The sequence below is a fragment of the Clytia hemisphaerica genome, unplaced genomic scaffold, assembly GCF_902728285.1.
Source record: "Clytia hemisphaerica strain Z4C2 unplaced genomic scaffold, Clytia hemisphaerica genome assembly, whole genome shotgun sequence".
In the NCBI taxonomy this organism is placed as follows: Eukaryota; Metazoa; Cnidaria; class Hydrozoa; order Leptothecata; family Clytiidae; genus Clytia; species Clytia hemisphaerica.
Window position 1 is genome coordinate 128,647 of NW_027103816.1, and position 21,123 is coordinate 149,769.

The 21,123-nt window shown below is 35.2% G+C and overlaps 1 protein-coding gene across 1 annotated transcript; it reads left to right on the forward strand.

The window, feature by feature from the left end:
* Window positions 1-1,455: 1,455 nt before the first annotated feature.
* LOC136806647 (mucin-3A-like) lies at window positions 1,456-20,819 on the forward strand. Its single transcript, XM_067063233.1, has 12 exons — window positions 1,456-1,980; window positions 7,173-7,334; window positions 9,641-9,784; window positions 10,260-11,459; window positions 12,911-13,060; window positions 14,246-14,356; window positions 15,757-15,867; window positions 16,284-16,304; window positions 16,929-17,102; window positions 17,571-17,795; window positions 18,374-18,495; window positions 20,624-20,819. Exons 1-11 carry the CDS (start codon window positions 1,896-1,898, stop codon window positions 18,493-18,495), a joined length of 2,505 nt encoding a protein of 834 aa, XP_066919334.1. The 5' UTR covers window positions 1,456-1,895; the 3' UTR covers window positions 20,624-20,819.
* Window positions 20,820-21,123: the final 304 nt, after the last annotated feature.

The window sequence follows — 21,123 nt, forward strand, 5'->3', positions numbered from 1 at the left end:
CAGACCATGCTCGCACGTAACAGTTCCGTTACGCTCTGAAAGGAAATGAAGCCATTCTATTGGTTAACTTCTAGTTTTACGTCACTTCTAACCAATAGAATGGCTTCATTTTTACGAAGTGAAACGGAACCGTTACGTGTGAACATGGTCTCAATCTTGAAACATAATTTCTGTGCACATGTAGTTAGTTAATTTGTTTTCATCCCAGGTTTTTAATTAGACCCTTTTCCATTTATGACTCCTGTATGGGGAATGCCAAAGTAAAAAACGAACAGTTAGGAGAACGATTTCTGCCAAAAAGGTCGTTCTTTTGAGTTTTATTTAGGGCTTTGTTACAAATTTTCGCCTTTTTGAGCGGTAAATTTTCTCGAAGAAATTTTTTTGAAATGAGAGAATAGACCCAAGCAAGGTGTCATGTTACTTTTCACACTCCTAGCTATTTCGTTTGATTTCTTCGATCCGTCTTTTATGGGCCATTCTTTCCAAAATAAAAGGATGGGAAAAATTGTTGCTTCAAAAAACAAAAATATTATTTAAGGATATATTAAAAAGCGATTTTGTATTAACTGGACCATTTACTCCTTAAGACATTTCACCTGTATTATTTTATGTGCTATTCGTTTCCAGTTGACTATATTATCATAGGAATTTCAGGTTCATTTTGTGAGAGATATTTTTTTTGAAAGTCACATATTTCATTTTGGTTCTTCTTTTTCTTCAAAAAGTTTTGTCTTTGAACGTCATATTTTTTTTAAGTATTTTGGCTGTCTACGATTGCCAGCAGGGCGCTATATAAAAAGCCTCATCAAAGTGAATAAGAAACTTAAGTTTTGACTTATTCATGGAACCTTAAAAAGATGTTTAGAACAAGCTGTTCTTTTCATGATGAAGTTTTTGAGGAAATTGTGAAAGTGTGAGCTTCACAGATTCTTGTTTTATAGGGGGTCGGTCTCTTTCACACAGAAAAACTAGTTTTTAGTATTATAGTTCTTGTCAATATAAAATGACCATTTTGACCAAAAAAGACTTATAGCCTCCACACAATACTAAGGAGGAAATATAAAGTAGTCTTAAAAACAATAGAAATCGTCAACGGGCCCAAATTGTCTTTTCCAAATAGATTCTATTCAGACCAATCCCTGAAAATCGCCCCAAAAATACTTTTGAATAATTGTTCTTTTCTTTTTCTTTTTTTTTTAGCAAAGACCAATAGAACCAACAGAAGCAAATTGAGAAAGAACTTCCCTTACTACGAACGAGAAGACTTATTAGTAATTACAACAACAACAAGACAGATGCCACATTCATGATATCTTATCGCCCCCTTCCCTTATTTCATTGATCACATACTTACTAAGAAAAACAATCGACACTTGAATGGAAAATTGTTGCTTAATCCAAAGCACAGATACAACGAAAAAATAACAGATTTTGAATCTCGTCGCTCAAGCCATCATAATAAACTTGGACGCGTCGCTCGAAGGAGAGAAGGAAAGAGATATCGTTTTCTGTGTTGTTGTGTCAGAAAAAATAGTTATTTTTTCATCAACGACATCGAAGGAAAGGAAATAAAAAACTTGACAAGAAGGAGTCGACTGAAAGAGACTAAAAATCGTCATTTTTTGTTGTTTTGTTTTACCACATGATTAAACAAAGAAGATTGATTGAAATTTGAATCATACTAAATCATTTGTTCATCACACCGTTGTATCCTTTGTAAACCACAACATAAGATTCAAAGTGATTTCGAATTGATTTTATCACACATGTTCAATCATTAAGTAACACTACACAAACGACAAAAAACAAAATTTAACAAACTTTATAATCATTCCGACCTTGGATAATTATTCGTATTAACTAAAACAGAAGAAGAAAACAATAAACGAAGAATAATGGAATTCAAAATGAACACAAAATTAATCGTCTTGGTGATCGTTCACCTCTTAACCAAAAGCATCCAAGTGACAGCTAAAGGACGTAAGTTTCTATACCTTCTTCTTTTCAATCACTTTTTCATTTTATGCACGACTATTTCAATAGCTTTGTTTCAATGCTCACCTTTAACGTACTATGAAAGTTATGGATGTCAAATGACCATTGAAACAATGTTGTTGAACATTCAAGTAGAAGAAAACTTTAAGAAAGCTGGTCTAGAAAGTTAGGTCATTTTCATTAAACCAAGTATGAGAATTTGAAGAAAAACAACTCAAGAATGTTTTTAGTTCAGTTCAAACTTCAGAATTAGAGAAATTGAGATTTAGACTAGAAAGATAATTATTCCATGTTTTGATTGAACGGGTCACGAGTTACACCTTTCTATCGAGTTTATATCCTGATAAGGGTTTGTAAAAGAGCTCGTGCCAGCAGAACTTTTTCGTATCTGTCACAAAAGTTCACCACAAAAAAGTGTCTAATGAACAGCTAAAACAAAAACATTTAGAAACACTTTTAACAGCGAAATATGAAGTGGTGAAATTCCCTAGAGTTTCTCTAGAATTCTGGTCTAGAGATAAAAGAAATCTATTCCGTTTCCAAAAGAGGTTTACGTACAAGGGGAGAAAATTGTTGATAGATGACAGAAAAGTTGACCAAGTAAGTGGCGGAATATTTCTGGTTTGTCACAGAAACTAGCCTGTACCAAACTTTTCTTCGCTGACTGAAAAGATAACGCGAAGTTCGGCAAAATATAAAAAACGGCCGTTGGCGCGGTGGTACAGGCTACACAGATACTTGAAGAGGAATTTAATATAATTTTCGCGATTCGTGACTGTCTTTCAAAATGATCGCAAAGTAATAATTTCTTCCGTAACAAAACCTTGTAAAAACCTTGTTATTTCAGGCCTACAATAAGAGGTCTGTCTATACTTCCCTTTAAACGGAAAGAAAAAAAGGTCACCTTCAGGAATTCTTAAATGTTTTCTCTCTCATCAAGGACACGATTTTCGTCAACTTGTTTTTACTAGCAAATGATATTACCCACACCATTGAACATATAACCTTAATGTTAACGTTAACGAAAAACTTGCATTAAAACAGAAATTTAAAGAGCTCTTCCCCGGCTAAGATTCAATATGGTAAATAACAAGTATGAATGAAATAACCAAGTGTAAAAATTCAGGGCCCACGCCATGATCTGGAAAGGGGAAGGGCGAAAAATATAGTGACTAAGGAGGTGCAACTACAGTTTACACCGACGGGAGAAAATTTCGATTTTGACCATGTAGCGTACCTTGAAATTACGCTATTGAAGCTATCAAAAGTATAAACTGTGATATTTGAAATATAATTTAATTTGATAAAAAGATAGCGATCATGGCCCCTCCCCTGGGGGACCCCGGTAGCGTTGGCCCTAAAACTGACAACCATTGATGACGGCCAAATTTGAGTTTTGTTTAACGTTGGTGGCAGCCACCAATACAGTGTAAATTTTCATTTACTTTATTAATATGTATGAAAAAGTGTCGCCTGAATGTATGTAGGGTGGAGTCCTTAAACCATGGCACTTCAAATTTTGACGTTATTTATGTCACTCAACCACGTACTAAAACACTTGACTAAAGCTTCGATATTATTCCAAGTACTTAAGAACTGCACGTTCAAAAAAATGGCACGGGAACTCTTTTCAACGGCCTAAAAATAAACTTTTGGTATGCCAGATTCTTTCTTTGAATCAGATTTGCAGAAAATATCGACAATTTTGTTTATGGTATCTGCTGGTTTTACAGATATGTCAAAATCTTGCATAAATTTCATCATACGATAGAGCCTTTCAGAGCGAGCTTCAGATTCAGAGAGAGAGGAGTTATTTTTCCCAAAGTCAATGTTTATGGTGACGTCAAAGACAAATCTTATATTCGCATTAAATTCTCTAATGTGAGAGCTAAAGGAGATTATAGGGTATTTAAAGATTTAAGGATGAGTCTTCTAGTAACGTTTATTGCATATTTCATAACGTCTTAACATGGAAATTCCGAAAGTCTTCATCATTATTGACGTCAGATAGAAATACTTTGTTTTGACGTCATCCTGACCCAGAGCTAAAACACGATGATTTTTATACAACTAGAAACGGACAGTATTTAAATTAGATTGTATACTTTTCGAGTAACACTGTCCTGGCTGTTAATTCAACGTTCATGAACCATGACGTTATAGACGTTAAGAAAACGTCGTGTATTGGATTGATGGTGAGAAATTAAGGAAACGTGTGGTAAAAGAATTACCACAAACAGGGTCACAAACACCAAAATGCAATGTTCGTCGTATTAGTTTACACGCTGCCTTCTTAAATCTATTTTATTTTGCATGCGGAAATTTACATCACCCATGCTGGAAAATTTTAAGCTTGTATATGTGATTTGGCAGGTCATCCATATTTGACACTTCCTATGTGAAAATAGGTATTAATGGAATAGGGAGGGCCATAGGCAAGGCGCCTCATATGGCTATTTATCACTTCATTTTTTCTTTGTCAAATCCTTATATAAGGTGAAAGACAGCTTATGAAATTCCTTTGCACTTTTTCAACTGTGCATCTCACCAGTGGAGATCGCGTGAATTTGTATAACATATTAAAGCTCCTATACAAAGGTTATTTTGGCGCTGATGTAGTTTATACTCACAGCCGAGACATTTAAGACAGCAAGAAATTTCAGATCTATTATTTTGAAGTATTCTCCAGAAGAGAGCTCGTACGCGTTCTTTCATAAGAACAAACTATATAAGGACGTAAGGCTTCGATGGATATTAAGAACAAATTAAGAACATTTTCAGGCTTCACGGACACTAAAACACCCGATTTCTTAGGAAAATTGGACCAAAATACTCACAAAATGATGAAATTAAGAACGTGTTACGAATCTTTATAGGCTTAAAACTCAAAAAGTTTTGTTTTTACATCCGATGAAGGCTTCAAAAATTTGGATGTTCTTTATAGAAGAACGCATAATATTCCCAAATAAATGATAAATACAAAATTCTCCAGAGGAGAGATGGTAGTCTGATTACACATCTGTTGTGTACAGGATTTTGATTTTAGTCTGGAATACATTAGGCTACGTCATATCTTCCTTCGCTTCGAGCGTAAACCTCATAGCAATGCCTAAAAGCTTGGAGTTGTGTATTATGAAGACTACATTAATTGAGAAACACATAAACAACCACAGCAGCAAATCAAACGGAACCGAACGTGTAGAAAACCGTTAGCCTGATATATAATGTAAACAAGATTTGGGGAAGGTGTCAGCTTAATTAAACGAGAACAAACATGGCGGCTTTTTAGCTGGCATTCAACGTTGTTTTAACGTTTATCTAATGTTCACAACGTCCATATAACGTTAAATGAACGTTGAAACAACGTTTTGTGCCAGCCGGGTTAGCGTTTTATTTGTGTGGCTCATATATGAGTGTTACTTCATTTTTTGCAATGTTTTGCCGACATTTCCGTATAGAACTTTTGATTCCTACGTGTTTAGTAAACAACAAATACTCGTTAGAACAATGGAAAATGGCCAAAAAAAATCAAAAAACGATGGCAAAGAATTGAAAAAACTGCTTTATTTGCGGTGAAAACTTTTTTTTTTCTGACTAATTTAGCTATATCAGCATATTTTTTTCCTTAAGTTTTACTATTTTCTTTTTAAGATGGGCCCCCTACGAAATGTGCCTCAAAACCTTTTCGTTTCTCCAAAATATTTATTCGCAAAACAGGAGTTGTTGATAATGTTTTGTCAAAATATAATCCTGAACTTGTTGTTTTTGGTCCCGAGATTGGAAAAATGTTTTTATAAAATTCTATGTTAAAAAGATTTGCACAAAGACTTCCTTTTCGTCTATGTTTTGGAAGTTTGTTTGGAAAAATTTCCTGAATAATATAATTGCGCACTGTAAAATTTTGAACGTCTGTCTGAAGCCAACCTGGGGTTTTTCTACTTTTCTTCAAAATAAAATCTTTATATAAATTTTCAAAGAAAGTGGTTGGAACTGACTAGGCTATAGACTCATTAACTAGTTTTTAGATATTCTCTTTAACTCCTTGTTAAAAGGCGAAAGAAGACGTTGCAAAAAATCTAATCGATCCTGAACGAAAATCATAATAAATTCGTCACACTCCATTCAAAATTAATAGGCCAACAAAAAAGAGGGAAGACTTTGCTCAAAAAAGTCAAAACAGTTTAAATATGGATAAATAACGTGTTTGGATTTCCTAGTTTCGAGGCAAACCATGAAAACAAGCATTTTGTTTGTTTGCTGTCCCACCAACAAAGCAACCAAGTAATCACTTAAATTTCGATTCTTTAAATAAAATCCTGAGCAAAGATAAATTGAGTACCGTAGGTTGGTCTAATGTTGACATCCCTCATCTAATTCCGTCAACCTTCTTTAAAGTTAAGAATAATAGGACAGTCGGAATTGCTGATTGAAAATATGTTTCTTTGCTTATTGATCAGAGAGGAAAAATCTTTTGTTTATCAGTGATTCCGACCTTCCTTTTGTCCGCATCTTGAAAAGGGTGTCGGATTTAGAAGAGGGACGTCGACATTAGACCAACTATTTACCGCCGAACTGCAACTGAAAAAGGAATTGGATATTTCACTGCGTTGATTTACTTCTTTAACTTACCACCGCCCGATCCTCAACCTTCCCTTTCCCTTCTTTTGGCTGAAAAATTTGGTATATAATAAAATGCAATTTTTTTGATTTAAGCATGAACATAAACTAGCCTCGTTTTGATGTGAATTTATTTTAACGTAACCACACCATGCATGCCAAATGAAAAGAAATGGAAAGGAAGGGGTGTTAAGGTCTAAGATCATGTTCAGACGTTACAATTTCAGTTCCGCTCCGAAACGAAATGAAGCCATTCTATTGATTACATTCCAGTTTTACGTTACTTCTAACCAATTGAATGGCTTCATTTCGTTTCGGAGCGAAACGAAACCGTCACGTGCGAACATGGTCTAAAACGTCCTTGATTATAATATCTGATTTACACATTAGTCGTAACCGACTATATACCAAACCCCGAAGGGTCTCATTCAAAAGTAAGACAAAAAAATTGAAAACAACTTAAAACCAGTTGTTCAAAATACACTAATGAGATAGAGACTGGGAACGAGCTTAATAAAGATATTTTTTCACTAACTTTCCTTTCCTTTCTTTTCTTCCAGTAACTTGTACTGACAAACGAACCGATTGCTTTACACTGAGCCAATTTGGCTGGTGTAAAAAACGTGCAAATGACATGAAAAAAGTCTGCAAAAAGACATGTAAATTTTGCACTGGTGATATCGGCACAGACAGACTACAAACGACTTTGACGGCAACACGACGTACGTACGGGTATTTATTGACTATGACGTAACTATGACGTAATGTGACTATAACGTAATTAGCAAATTAAGAAAAGTTTTTTTCCATCCCCGAAATTTTGAATCCCCTAAAATGAGTTTTCAACGAGCTTTGCTTTTTCTATCTGGCCATTTGTATCAAAGTGTCTTCTCCAAACTATTTTTGTATCTTTTTCCCTGAAAATTACGTTATAGAATACATTGACATATCTTGAACATCCCCTTCTCACAGACCCACTGGGATCCCTTGAACACAGATCTGTAAAGCCCGAAAGGCTACATTTGCGGCCTTGGTCAAAAATTGAAGCTCATCTTTGGAAGGATTTCCTACCAGAGTCACGTGACTAAAATATGTAATTTCACCGGTTTGAGAGATGTGAAATAGCGTTTGCCGCCTACTTTTTTTATCTCGCGCTCCGAAAACAATTAAAATGCTAGATCCTATCCATCGGCACGAAATTTAAAAAGTCAAATTTTTGCTTCACTTTTTTTTGCTGGAGAAAGCTTGAAGTTGCTTCGGGCTTAGATATCTGTGCCCTTGAATTGGCCAAAATATCGTCCTGGTGGAAAATGATCCGCCATTTTTTATCCCCACTGAAAATGATGAAATAAACTAATCCTCACTACAAAATATTTACTATACTTTCCATCCCCACTTCTTACTTGAAAACAAAAGAATTGAAATCCCCGGTCATAAGAAATATGGGAATATCATTCCCCATTGAGTTTCAGTGCGTTATTTTTACCCCCACTGGCTAAAAAAATGTTGCCGGTTCTGTGAGAAGGAGGTGTGCTTGACTTGACTTTACTGACATTGGAAAACGTGCTTAGTGTGCTTGAGATTTTATAAAAATAATTTTAAAAGATTCAAAATCTCCAAAATAGTCGGATCAAAAATAAAGCTGAACTTTGAGCTTCTGAATTTCAAGTATTTTAAATTTACTAAAATCGACTTGTTCTTATAAAAAATGACGTAATCAAGCACACATGAGTACGCAAACGCATGGCTCCAAAACAGCAGGATTCATATCCGGTACTTTGCTCAAGACGAAAGATATTCTAAATATGAAGCCTGCTATTTTGTAGCCATTTACAAACTCGTATCCAGGCCGTTAGCTCGCTTTTTGATAATTCTGATAGCACTTACGAAAGGTACACTCTTACGATCGTATCACGTCCATCAGTAAAATCAAAAAGTGGTGAAAGTGGTCCTGGGTACGAGATTGAGCCATCTCAACTACGTTCAAACACTGTCAATAGATTGCTCTGGTATTAAGTGAAGTCATTTCATTTTGCTAGAAATGACGTAACTTCGTCAAATTAACCAATATAATGCCTTCATTTATTTTTGGAGCGAACTATTTGACAACAACGTCTGAACGTGGTCTGAACGGCATTACGATACATGACAATATACGACACTGACATATACACGACATATACACAACACTGACATTTAAGCGACATATGCACGACATATGCACGACATATACACGACACTAACGTATACACGATATATGCACGACACTAACATATACACTAACACATACACGACACTAACAAATACACGACATATACACGACATATGCACGACAAATACACGACAAATACACGACATATACACGACATTACATATAACATACCATAGAAACAAGATCTGAACTACTTGAGTAAAAGGAGGTACGCTCCACAACTCGAACCTCTATAACTCGAATATCTCCTCAATTTGAACAAGCTTTTTATTTGTCATTTTAGTTAACAATGAAATGATCAACCTTTATAACTCAAAATTTCGTTAATTCGAGCAAATTCCGACTCTCCGTTCCTGTTCGAGTTATGGAGAGTCCACTGTACATATTTAAATCTCAACTCAAAGGAATGGCAACTCAAAGGAAATTTTTTAGTTTTAAGTTTCGGGTTAAGATCATAGTGTTTCAACCTGAAAATCATAACAAAAGAAAAGCTAAAGCATGGAAAAACCTATACTCGTACACTCTACATTGTACAGTCAACTTTTAATTGAATCTCTCTGTATTTCGAACTAAGTCTCTTCAGATTAACATTCCTTTAAAAGACTCTGTAATCCGAATTTCTGTAATTCGAAAAAATGTCTTGCCCTCTTGAAGATCGAATAATGGAGAAGTCAAATGAATACATCACATTATTATCGAACGTACATTTTTCATTCCACCAGAAACAAACAAACACACCGTACACACTACGCTTACACACAACCATTATAAAATATACGTATTTAAATAGTCAAACAAATTTTTTACTACAACCAGCCCTCAACAGCAAATGTATTGACTATCGTTCTGACTGTACCTCCTTAATGAAGAGAGGCTGGTGTAAATCCAGAGCTACCATTATGGAAACAACGTGTAAATCCACCTGTAACTTCTGTCCGAAACCTACGCCGCAGACGTCTGGTAAGTTTTGATTGCAAACAAAACTAACAAAAAACATAGGAAGTCTATTTTTGAAAATCGTAGGGGTCTTTCTAAGGATCACCTTTTCAGCAAAAATCAGTTTCACTATGGGTAAGGGTTCGGAGGTGTGGCACGCACATACCCAGCATCCATCAACCCCCCATAGTACCCCCCCCCCGCGACTCCCAGATAAGATTCTTCAATTTGGTTTCTTCCACTTAGAGATACCAAGTTTATTTCCTTTAACCTTTTATAAATTGCTCTGGAATTAATTTGTTATACAATGGAAACAAAATGGGTAGTACCAAAAATGATTTTTCGGATTTTAGCAGTTTTTGCTCAACTTTGCTCACACAGAAGTGGCCGATATATGAATTTTTGAATATTTTAAATCTTTTCAACAAAAAGTCACTCCACCTACAGTATAATACAAATTTTTACTTTATTAAACCTTTCACTTCCCATACATTTTTAGTCCGGAGATGCTTAGATAAAAGAAAAGACTGCCCTCGATTGAAATCTTTCAAATGGTGCACTTCTAACAAGCGTATTATGAAAATTGTGTGTCCAAAAACATGTCAATTATGTGAAAAGACTACTATATCAACTACTTTGGCCATAACAACCACACAAACAGACTGTCACGATCGTAGATCTGATTGTGCAAACCTAAAAAACAGAGGTTGGTGTACGCAGTATAAAAACTATTTAAAAGCAAGGTGTCCTCGAACGTGTGGCTTTTGTGGTCAAAATAAAGTTCTTACAACGACAACGACTACCTCTACTTCGACCACTCCTACCACAACAACGACCACGCCTACAACAACAACGACCACCCCTACAACAACAACGACCACACCTACCACGACAACGACGACAACGACCACACCTGTTCAGGAAAATAAAGAAACTACCGAAACAGAATGCATCGATAAGCGTTTAGACTGTTATAGATTAGGAATCAGATACAAATATTGTACACTTTTCCCAGACCTTGTTAAGCTTATTTGTAGCAGAACGTGCCAATTTTGCACTGTGAAAGACTCGTCTAGTGCTGTTCCAACCACTAGAAGAATAACAACTTTGAAACCCACACAAAGAACTACTACAACTGAATCTTGTCTAGACAAAGGCAGTGATTGTTATCGCTTAGCCAACGTTTATAATTGGTGTCAAGTCAATCCTAACCGAATGAAAGTTTCATGTAAAAGAACGTGTAGATTTTGCAATCGCATGACACCATTGACTTTTACAACCACCACCCTATCAACTACGACCACAACCATTCCCACTACAACAACGACTACCCCGACTACGACAACAACAACGACAACAACCACCCCTACAACAACGACCACCCCGACTACGACAACAACGACCACCACCCCTACAACCACCACAACAACGACCACTCCTACAACGACAACAACAACAACCACAACCACTCCCAGAACAACGACCGTAGCAACAACGAAAGAGTGTATAGATAAACGACCTGATTGCTCAAACTATCGTACTTTTGGATGGTGTCATTCTCAATCTAGGGGTTCCATTATGAAAATCATATGTGCGGCAACCTGTGGATATTGTCGCAAGGCTCCTCCGACAATGGCAACAACTACGACAGAAGAGCTAGGCCAGCAAGTCATGACAACACTCTCCTCTTATGTTAAAGGTATTATACGGGATAATACTAAGTGAAGTCCTTTAAGCGTACAACCTGCTTCGTTTTTAACTGTTTCTTATATCTTAAATATAGGGTTTGATTTGGAATCATTTTGTCTGATCTTCTTTGGTGCGGTGATAAATCTAGATAGAGTACGACAAAAACTGATCTGGTTTGTGAAAATTTCGAGAAATTAAAGGGAACTTCAATTATTGTGTAATTAATTAAATCTACGGAAAAATCTCACATTGAGGTATATATTAGTACACTACAATCGTGGTCAAAACTGGTGTCCGATGACCCTTTTCCACCCCCACTCCACCCAAAATCAATGTTGGAGTTGAATTTTCGCACGTTCACAAGACTCCACCATCAACATTGATTTGGGGGAAGGAATGGACAAACAACAGTTCTTTCAAGGATCGTAGATCTAACTTGAACAGGGATCTGTTGGAAAACTATATTTTGCTGGGTAATTCAGATGCATATTGTTATAAAAGGTTCTCAAAACTAGTATGAAGTAATGTTATTTAGTATCTAAGGTAGACAATATTCTCACACCCAAGTGTCACCGGGTCCCAGCCCCACTAGAAATTTGGAAGAAATTTCTTCCCCGGTGGGAAAATACCCTGGAGTTTCAATTTGACTTTAATTTTATTCCCACTCGAAATTCAATGTTCAAAAATTGCACTCCAAAACCTTTAACCTCTATCCCATTGGGATTTCTATAGGAATTTTTATCCCCACTGAGGAAAAAAATTCCATTGGGGCTGTGAGACAGGGGTGTATTCTCAAAGAATTGTAAAGTTTGATTTACTTCAGAAGTAGTTCAGTTTCGAGTGTTTTGTGTCTTTCAGGTAGTTTATCGGGGAAAACTTCGTCGGGGAAGATTTTCGTCGGGGAAAATTTTAATCGGGGAAAAATATTCGTCACTTGCTGGTAGTTGGTAAACGCATTAAGACTGGGTAAAATTCTCGTCACTTGGCCAAAATTTCGTCACTTTTCCCCGACGAAGTTTTCCCCGATAATAGCTCAGTTTCGAGTGTTTTGTGTCTTTCAGGTAGTTTTCAAGACGATTTACGTTTTATTTCTTAGAGCTAACTGCTATTCGTAGATACCCTATGAAAAGCTATCTATGAAACACCAGATTGAGCTTACTACTATGACACTTCGTTCACCCAGGGTAGAGAAAGTTCCGTCCTAGAGTTTTACATATTGTATATCAGTTGACTTTCTCTATTTCGATCTTCAAGGGACTTTAAGAGTTTTCTTCGAATCAGAGAAAAATTCGAATAACAGAAAATATTTTATACTAATTTTTTGCTGAGGAGACCAATATTTTAGTTCGAATTATAGAAAAATTGCGAATAGTAGATGTTCGAATTAGCGAAAGTTGATTATTCGATAATATTTTTTGTTTTACGGCTGTAGAATTTTGATCCTTATGTTTTTCTGTTTAGGAGGATGCAAAGATCAGCGTGGTGATTGCTCTCGCTTGAAAGCCAGGAATTTTTGTAAGACCAGTCGAGATGCCATGCAGAAGTTGTGCCCAGCTACATGTGGTGTTTGTCCTGAAGGTTCCGAAGAAAAAACATTACCTCCACCCCCAGGTAAGGAAAGACAACTGACACACAACGTTATTTTACCGTTCAAATAACGTTATTTGGACGTTATGAATGTCACATGGATGTTGATTTGACGTTGTGTTTCGTCTGAGAAAGACAACCGAACTGCTAAGACGTCAAAACAATGTCCATCTAACATCCATACAGTGTCCCAAAAAAAAACGTGGACAAAGGAAAATCCTCAAAACTCATTATCTAAACTAGGCTTAGAATGATTGAAATAAGATTAAGATTTTCAAGATGATTGAATAGGTTTTTGACATTGAAATAAGTATACAAGTCACCAAAATTTTGCATAAATTATGATGATTTTACTTTATATTATATAGAAAAAATTGTCCGCTTTTTTTGGGACACACTGTATAATCCATAGACTAGTAAACTAGTCGGTTATTACTTATAATCTTATAATAAAACTGTCAATCAAATAATGTAAACACTAATTAAATAGAGAAAATGAAAATAACCGACTAGAAGCTACTTCCAACGCCTTTTTTTCTTCACCTAAAATCGTAAGGAGAGACATAATGATTTCTGTATGTCTGACCCGTGCGGGATTGCATTTATTTTTCTTTCTGTTTATTGCGTTTTTAGAAATGCTTATTTATTTATATGTTCCCATGTTCAATGTTACTATGAAATATCATTTAGTCAAAAAAGTTGGATGGGTTCTCAAAAACCTAAAAAAAGTTGTAAAATTAAACAACGTTTTTTGAGGGAAGTAGCTTCTAGTCGTTGAAATTCAGAAAAGAGACGCAACTTCACCCCTTCGATTCTTTTTATTTGGAGCTTGATTTTTTGTGTATAAGTCTGTTTTCAACGACTAGTTTACTAGTCTATATAATCCAAATAGCGTAGGAATTTTTCCGATACGCTAAATTTCTAAAAACCAGCAAAATCTTCAATGTCTGGAAGTTCGGGATACGGAATTTGAGCATGACCACCTGACTGTTGATCTCACCATCCAACTTTTTCACCCGATGTAAAAAGTTAAGATATCAGTGAATTTTCTTATGGAGATGAAAATAATTTTGGCCTTTTTTTCTTATGAGGGTCTTGAGGAATCTGAAACGATGGTATAATGTAAAATAAGTCTCGGTCACGCGTGCTTTGATGACTTTTAGACATTGTTTTGCGAGCATAACTGAATTTTATCATTTCTTTCCTCAGGAATTTGTCTCGATACAATCAAAGGTTGCGAAGTTTTATTAGCACGTGGATTTTGTCAACGGAATCGAAAGCAGTTGGAATCAAGATGTCGTAAAACTTGCGGGATGTGTGGTAAGCTTACGTCTCATATACAATTGTTGACTCTTGAAATAGGCTGATTTTTTCAAATCCAAACTCATTGCGTTACCAATAACCCAAACTGTAGCCCACGCGGAATAACCGTTAAAGTTAGGTGGCTGAAGGCTTGAAATAAGATAAAATTCGCTAGGAATTTGTGAAAAAAATCTATTTCGCTCAAAAGTGGAGAGGCTGAAGTCTCTCTACCCAGTCTCCCCGCTTCCGCCGGGCCTGTATTGCGTTACAATTAGTCCCGTCGATAATCTACAATAGCTGAAAAATGCAAGTAATTCAGTTTTTTTCCTTATTTGGATTATCAAGGTGATTATTACATTAATAAAAAAAATTATATGGAAAAGAAAATTTGAGATATTTTAGGGGCGACATGAAAATTCCTAACTGTCCAAAACATGTTTTTTCTTTTACGAATTTTTACGACAATAAAACTTTAGTTTCAAAACAGTACGTAGGACTTTGTTACTTGAACTAATATTTTTTGTTAGGGCTGTTTTTTTCCTAAATCTTAATATATTATAATGACATCGGGTGAATATACAATGTCCAGCAAGTCGCTTGTCCGGGAGTAAAACCGGTGTCATCAAAATTTCCAGGCATTACAAATAAAATATCCTCACTTCCTCCACTTTAACGATTTTTATCTAAGCATTTTTCATGGGTTTTGATTGTTGGGTTACGTACGGTTACAAGGTTTCGATTATTGGGTTATGTTCGCAGGTTACGAGGTCAATCAAATATGAAACTCGGGCTGTAGGGATTAAAAAGAACCCTTGAATGAAAGAAAAATCTGTTAAGCTATCATAAATTGGAAATACATAACGTTCTGTCTAACAAAATATTAAAGGAAAAATATGTTGTTTGAAACTCTCGGACCTTAATATCTTTGTCTTTACCATTGGTGTTTTCAACGTTCAAATAACATGCGAAAACAGCTCTTTTCGAAGCTCTAACGGATCCTATGTTGTTTTTTCTTGGATGTCAAATGAACGTCTTTTGACTTAAAAACACTAAGATGTTGTTTATTTTGTGTTCAAACATCAAAATAGAAGGCTTTAAATAATAAGGTGTATTTTGAATGTTTAAAAAAGGTTTTGAAATTTGTTGTTTTATTTGTCCGTACTTCCTAAAATTCCTCAACCGGTGCCGCCCAAACTTTCGTTTTCTTTGGAAATTGCTAGATTTTAAATATATATTATTTCAAATGCCCAACCTAAAGATAAACAGCCTAGAATTAATTTTCACACGTGCCAACAAGCTTAAAAATTTTGCAGGCTTTTTTATCTCTGCTGCAGATTATATTGAGACAAACTTTAAACAACCTAGTTTTTTTTCCAGATTTATTTAACTAGATATCCATTTTTACTTCACCCCCACAGCTCGTTGTAGTGACAAGAAGAAAGACTGTGAACGCCGTAAATTATTCGGTTTATGTGAAAGAAAACAAAAAGATATGGTGGAAATCTGCCCCGCAACCTGCAATCTCTGTCGTAAGTCAAACGCTACCTTTTTTTTCTTTTGTTAAGCTGCAGAAAGTTTAAGGAATTCCCTAGTCTGAATCGCAGACCTCTAAAAAAACCCAGATAGTATATAAGGAATTCGTGCTCCTTAGTGGATGCCATAAGCATAGGAATTCCCAGATTAAGTTATACCTTATCGGCCATTTTCAAACCGGCCCCAATTTAACGCCACTAAGGGGCCGGAGTAAAAAAGGCCGATAAGGTAGCACACATCTCTTGCATAAAACAATTTATTGTAGCCTGGGAAGGATAATGAATAGCTCTATGTGTTTTTGTACAAGAGATTCAATGAATTAGCAGTCGTGTTCTTTGAGAATAAAAGAATGATCAGATTGTTGATTGGAAATAAAAAAGCGAAAACTCAATTTTCTCTTTTCTATTTTCAGATATGGTCAAAGAAAAACCAAGTAAGTATAATGTTGAACTTGTCAGCTCTCCCTCTTTAATTAGTATTCATCCACTGAGAAAAGTACTTAGAGTTTATCCTAATTAGAGATGTTGAGGATATCATATCAATTTACCTGCAATTTTTAGATTTGTCGTAATAAGACAGGTTTATCATTGACTCAAACCATCACACTTTTGCTTGCGTCTTCCTCAAGAAAGATGGTCAATACGTTCTTCATTTTTGATTTCTCCTATCTACTGTACATGGCCTTATTTTTTCACAAACCACCTGGATGTCCGATACCCCATTACTGCCCTAAATGTTTTATTCTGTAAAAGCCCATTTCAGAAGCTTCCTCTTAAGTACCCAACGCACCACTTGTTAGACTCCTATGTATTATGGATACAAAGTAATTTCTGTCACTTCGATTTAATATTGTCGTTGTTGAATACTCTCCAACCTAGTCCCTTGGCTAGTTCGTTTTTTATGACTGTACCCATTAGTAAAATAAGAAAGTGGTGCGAGAGTTGAGGCTTAGTACGAGGTTGGAATGCGTTAACAAAATCGTTAGATAAATTCTAAAGAATTTTGGTACGACTTTGTTGACTACAATTATTAATCGCAATTTTCTCCCTCCCTTTAGAACCTTGTTTTGACAAACATGGCGAGCAACATTGTCAGAAATTAGAACGGCTTGGTTTCTGTGAAACGCGTGCTGCAATGAAAGAAACATGCACAAAGACGTGTAGAGCATGCCATGGAATGAAGCCAGTTTCAAAACCAAAAACAACACCCAAACCAAGTAGCCGACCAAGAGGTTTGTTATGGTTTATGATTACAATGAGCTCTCTCTAATTCGAACTTCTATTATTAGAATCTTTCTATAATTCGAACTTCTATTATTAGAATCTTTCTATGATTCGAACTTCTATTATTAGAATCTTTCTATAATTCGAACTTCTATTATTAGAATCTTTCTATAATTCGAACTTCTATTATTAGAATCTTTCTATAATTCGAACTTCTATCATTAGAATCTTTCTATAATTCGAACTACTTCTCTGCCAATCTAAAATACTTTCTATAAGTCAAATTCTTCTATAATTCGAATAAATGAGACTTTCCGTTCGAATTAGCGAAAGTTAACTGTATAACATCATATAGAAAGATAAAAAACATCAGATGTTTGGCACTGGTTTGATTGCGCAAGCTCAACAATCGACACAAGGATGTAATGTATACTTAGATAATTGTTTTTCCAAATCTCTTTCCTTTCTCAACATAGTGCCTGGTTGTAAAGATGTTTACGGACGCGTTCGTTGTGAATACTATGCACACATCGGGTGGTGTGACAAACACGCCAAAATTCGTCAAAAATGTAGAGATACGTGCGTCTGTAACGTGGCTCCAACAGAGAAACCAAAGCCAAGTAACTGTGAGAGTTCACAATACGGATGCTGCTGGGACAACAAGACAAGCAAACGAGATTCCGTCGGTAACGGATGCCCAGGTAATTATTTTATTTCCCTGATTTCCTCGATTGTGTTTGCTTTGGATCTTCATTTTAAATTTTTGAAATGAAATTTATATTTTTTGACTTTTCATACCTTTTAATGGTGAGGATGGACGAACTAAAATCAGTCTTAAAACCCACGGAGATTTTAGAATAAATCTTTACTCCCTCGAAACATGAAGAAATACTACTTTTTGCCCCTGGAAATTCTTCTCCAATAGACGATATCGGCTTGACCGAATTCTCCCCGAATGATTACCCATGATGCATTGCGCAAAAAAATTCACGGACAATAACCCTAACCCTAACAATGCATCATGGGTAATCATTTGGGGAGAATTCGGAAAGCCGATATCGTCTATTATCCCCTGGAAATGTTCGTCTGCTCTCCATTTTAAATATAAAATGGAGTGGCCCATTCAAGGTGAAAAGCTGCAATATGCAATTAACGTTAAAAAAATAACAGAAACTGAATAGCAGAAATTCATCTAAAAGATTATCGCTTTTTTCCCCTTTCCTGTTGCTTACTTCAATATGAATATGGATCTCTATGAATTATGAAACACTTCTTTTAGATTGTCAAGACGACCCACGTTTCGTTGTTCTCTGTGAACGATTTGGTGGTGATTGTTCGGGCAAAGGAGGCCTTGCTAAATCTTTAAATAAACACTGCTCAAAAACATGCAATCTTTGCTAAGTAAGGCTATGTTCTCTTTTTTATGAAATATTTCTTTTTTAAAAGTGGTCAGGTATTTTTATATGCCAACTTAGTTTTCGTAGGTATAAACAATTCATAAAAGTACCTTTTCATCCGCCGGGGGAAGGGGTACTGTCAGAAACAACTTTCAAAATTTAGTTTTTTTAATTTTTTTTCAAAGTCTGAAAAAGTGATCCCGGCCCGTACCCCATTTTGACTGTGTGATCCATGTTCATTCCCCAACGAGACATCAACGTTGTTTTTTCGCTCTATTACGAACATCAGATGGACGCCGAAACAACGTTGCGTTTGTCACAACCTTTTTGGTACTTTTTTTTGTTTATACCTATGAGTTTTTAAGAAAGAAATATTTCATGCGGTTATAACAGATAAGATTTAGGTTAAGGGAAAGACGGTAAACTCAACGTTGAAAAGGGTTGTCTCACGAAGACATTAGACGAGACTGCCTTTTTTAACGTCTCTGTACCGTAGTCAAAGTTTTACACAAAATATTTCAAATGATAATTCTCTTTTCTCAAGTTTGTAAAGACGATCCACGGTTTACAGTGCTTTGTACACGATTCGGAACGAGCTGTGAAAATGCTTATGGAAAAACCAAACTAAGCGTTCAAAGATATTGTCCAAGAACATGCCAAGTTTGTTGAGTAAGTGTGCTGATGAAAAAAAAAGAATTTCTTTTAAAACTTTCCTTATGAAAAAATCATTGCACACTAATCAAAAAACCGAATCAAAAATATTCAGCATGTCGTAAAATTTGATTGATTAATAATAAAAGCTTGACTAAAATTTTACAATTTCATATGCTTTACTTTATTGTTAAAATACGCATGTCCGAAATTCTAATTGAATTCAATAAAAAATCCAAGAGTTTCAATTGAAATATACGCTTCTTTTTTTTTATAAGAATACACTTTATAAGAATGTCCATGATGAAAATGGCCAAAAAATTAAGAATATGCTAAGAATATCACCATCATAGAATTTTGCTACTCAAGCTAAGAATGCCATTTTTAGACCATTTTAAATTATAAATTGTAAATTAGGATCATAACCTAAGAATGTTGTAAGAATATTTTAGGATGATTTTCCCAAAAAAGTTAAGAATATCCATGATGAAATGGATTTACACCATTCTTATAAAAAAAAAAGCGTGTAATTTGCATGAAAAAAAAAATTCTAAATTTCAAAACTAAATGATTCCCAATGCATGAACGATTGTGCACGATGCACGAACTCGAAAATTTATAAAACTTTATTTCAAAACATAATACCTCAGAAACTACTGGTCAAAGATTTATCTGCATCTGCATGCCTGCATGAGGCTTCTAATAATCAGAAATGAATTAGAAAAATCATAAAATAATGCAAAATGATTGAAAAATTATTCGTGACAATCAAGAAGACACATCAACACTGCATGAGGAACAAAAGCACACTAAAAGATGAATGCCTACCAAAATCCCTTATAACCGCATGAAATGTCTCCTCCCACTATCCTGCTATAATCTCCTGTTATCTATCTGGCATCTATCACTCTTCTAATAATTTTTCTGAATACTTTAATCGGATTAAATTTCGCGAGCGAAAAATATCGCGAAATTCTCTGAATTTAATTTCGCGATTCAGAGTTTTGAAAAATTTCGCGTGGATTTAGTTTCGCAATTAAGCTTGAAAGCAGCTGAAAAATGGCCATTTTTTGCCACAAATGCAGACTTTAGACTGGTTTTTCCGCCGAAAACGTGGTTTAAAAACTTCGTGGTGGATTTAATTTGGCGAGTCAGGAATCTCACGCGTTATCTTTCGCGAGTTTTAATTTCGCCAAAATGGCAAATATTCGCGAAATCGCGAAATTTAATCTCGCGATAGTTAATACGATTAAAGTATGTTTTTGATTTAAGTCCCCTTTGTTGATTTGAGATTTTTACATTGCGACCAAATGGTTTTTCCCCTTTCCGGCAAATAATTTCTCCCGTAGAGGCTTTCTTGAAGAAAATATAGGGTGAGGGCTCCTAACATGCTGAATTTTCATTGGAAAAGTAAAGAACTGCCTATGTGGCAAAGTGACAAGTGAAGCTCATTTTATTTTATAATATTTTTCCATTTTTAGAATGTGGATTGCTATTTAATGGTAAATATGATTTGTTTTGGTTTAAACATCATCAAAGATTTTACACAAACTATGCACCAAAAGAGCTAGAAAAGAGACTTTTGTTTCTCCGCCCTTCACTCGTCGATATTCACGTGGTTGAATTTACATTGATGGGCAGCGTTAGGCCAAGGATATAGCATTGGTCAAATACACGGAGAAAATAACGAAAAAAGAAAACTTTCGATCTATGCTCACAAAATAAAATACTACAGTACATACCCTAAGAATAAATTATTTGCAAATTTATGTTTTTATCTTTGCTTCCTCGTAAATTTTAAGTTATGGCGTTTTTTCATAATAACTACAGAACTTATTGGAGAAGTTCCATCTAAATCCGCTTTTAAAAAATCATATGGTATCCACCATCTTAAACAGGGGTACAAATTTATAAAAGTAAAATTTTAATGTTTAATTTATGAAATGCATATCACCTTAGATAAAGTTAGTCAATTCGTTGA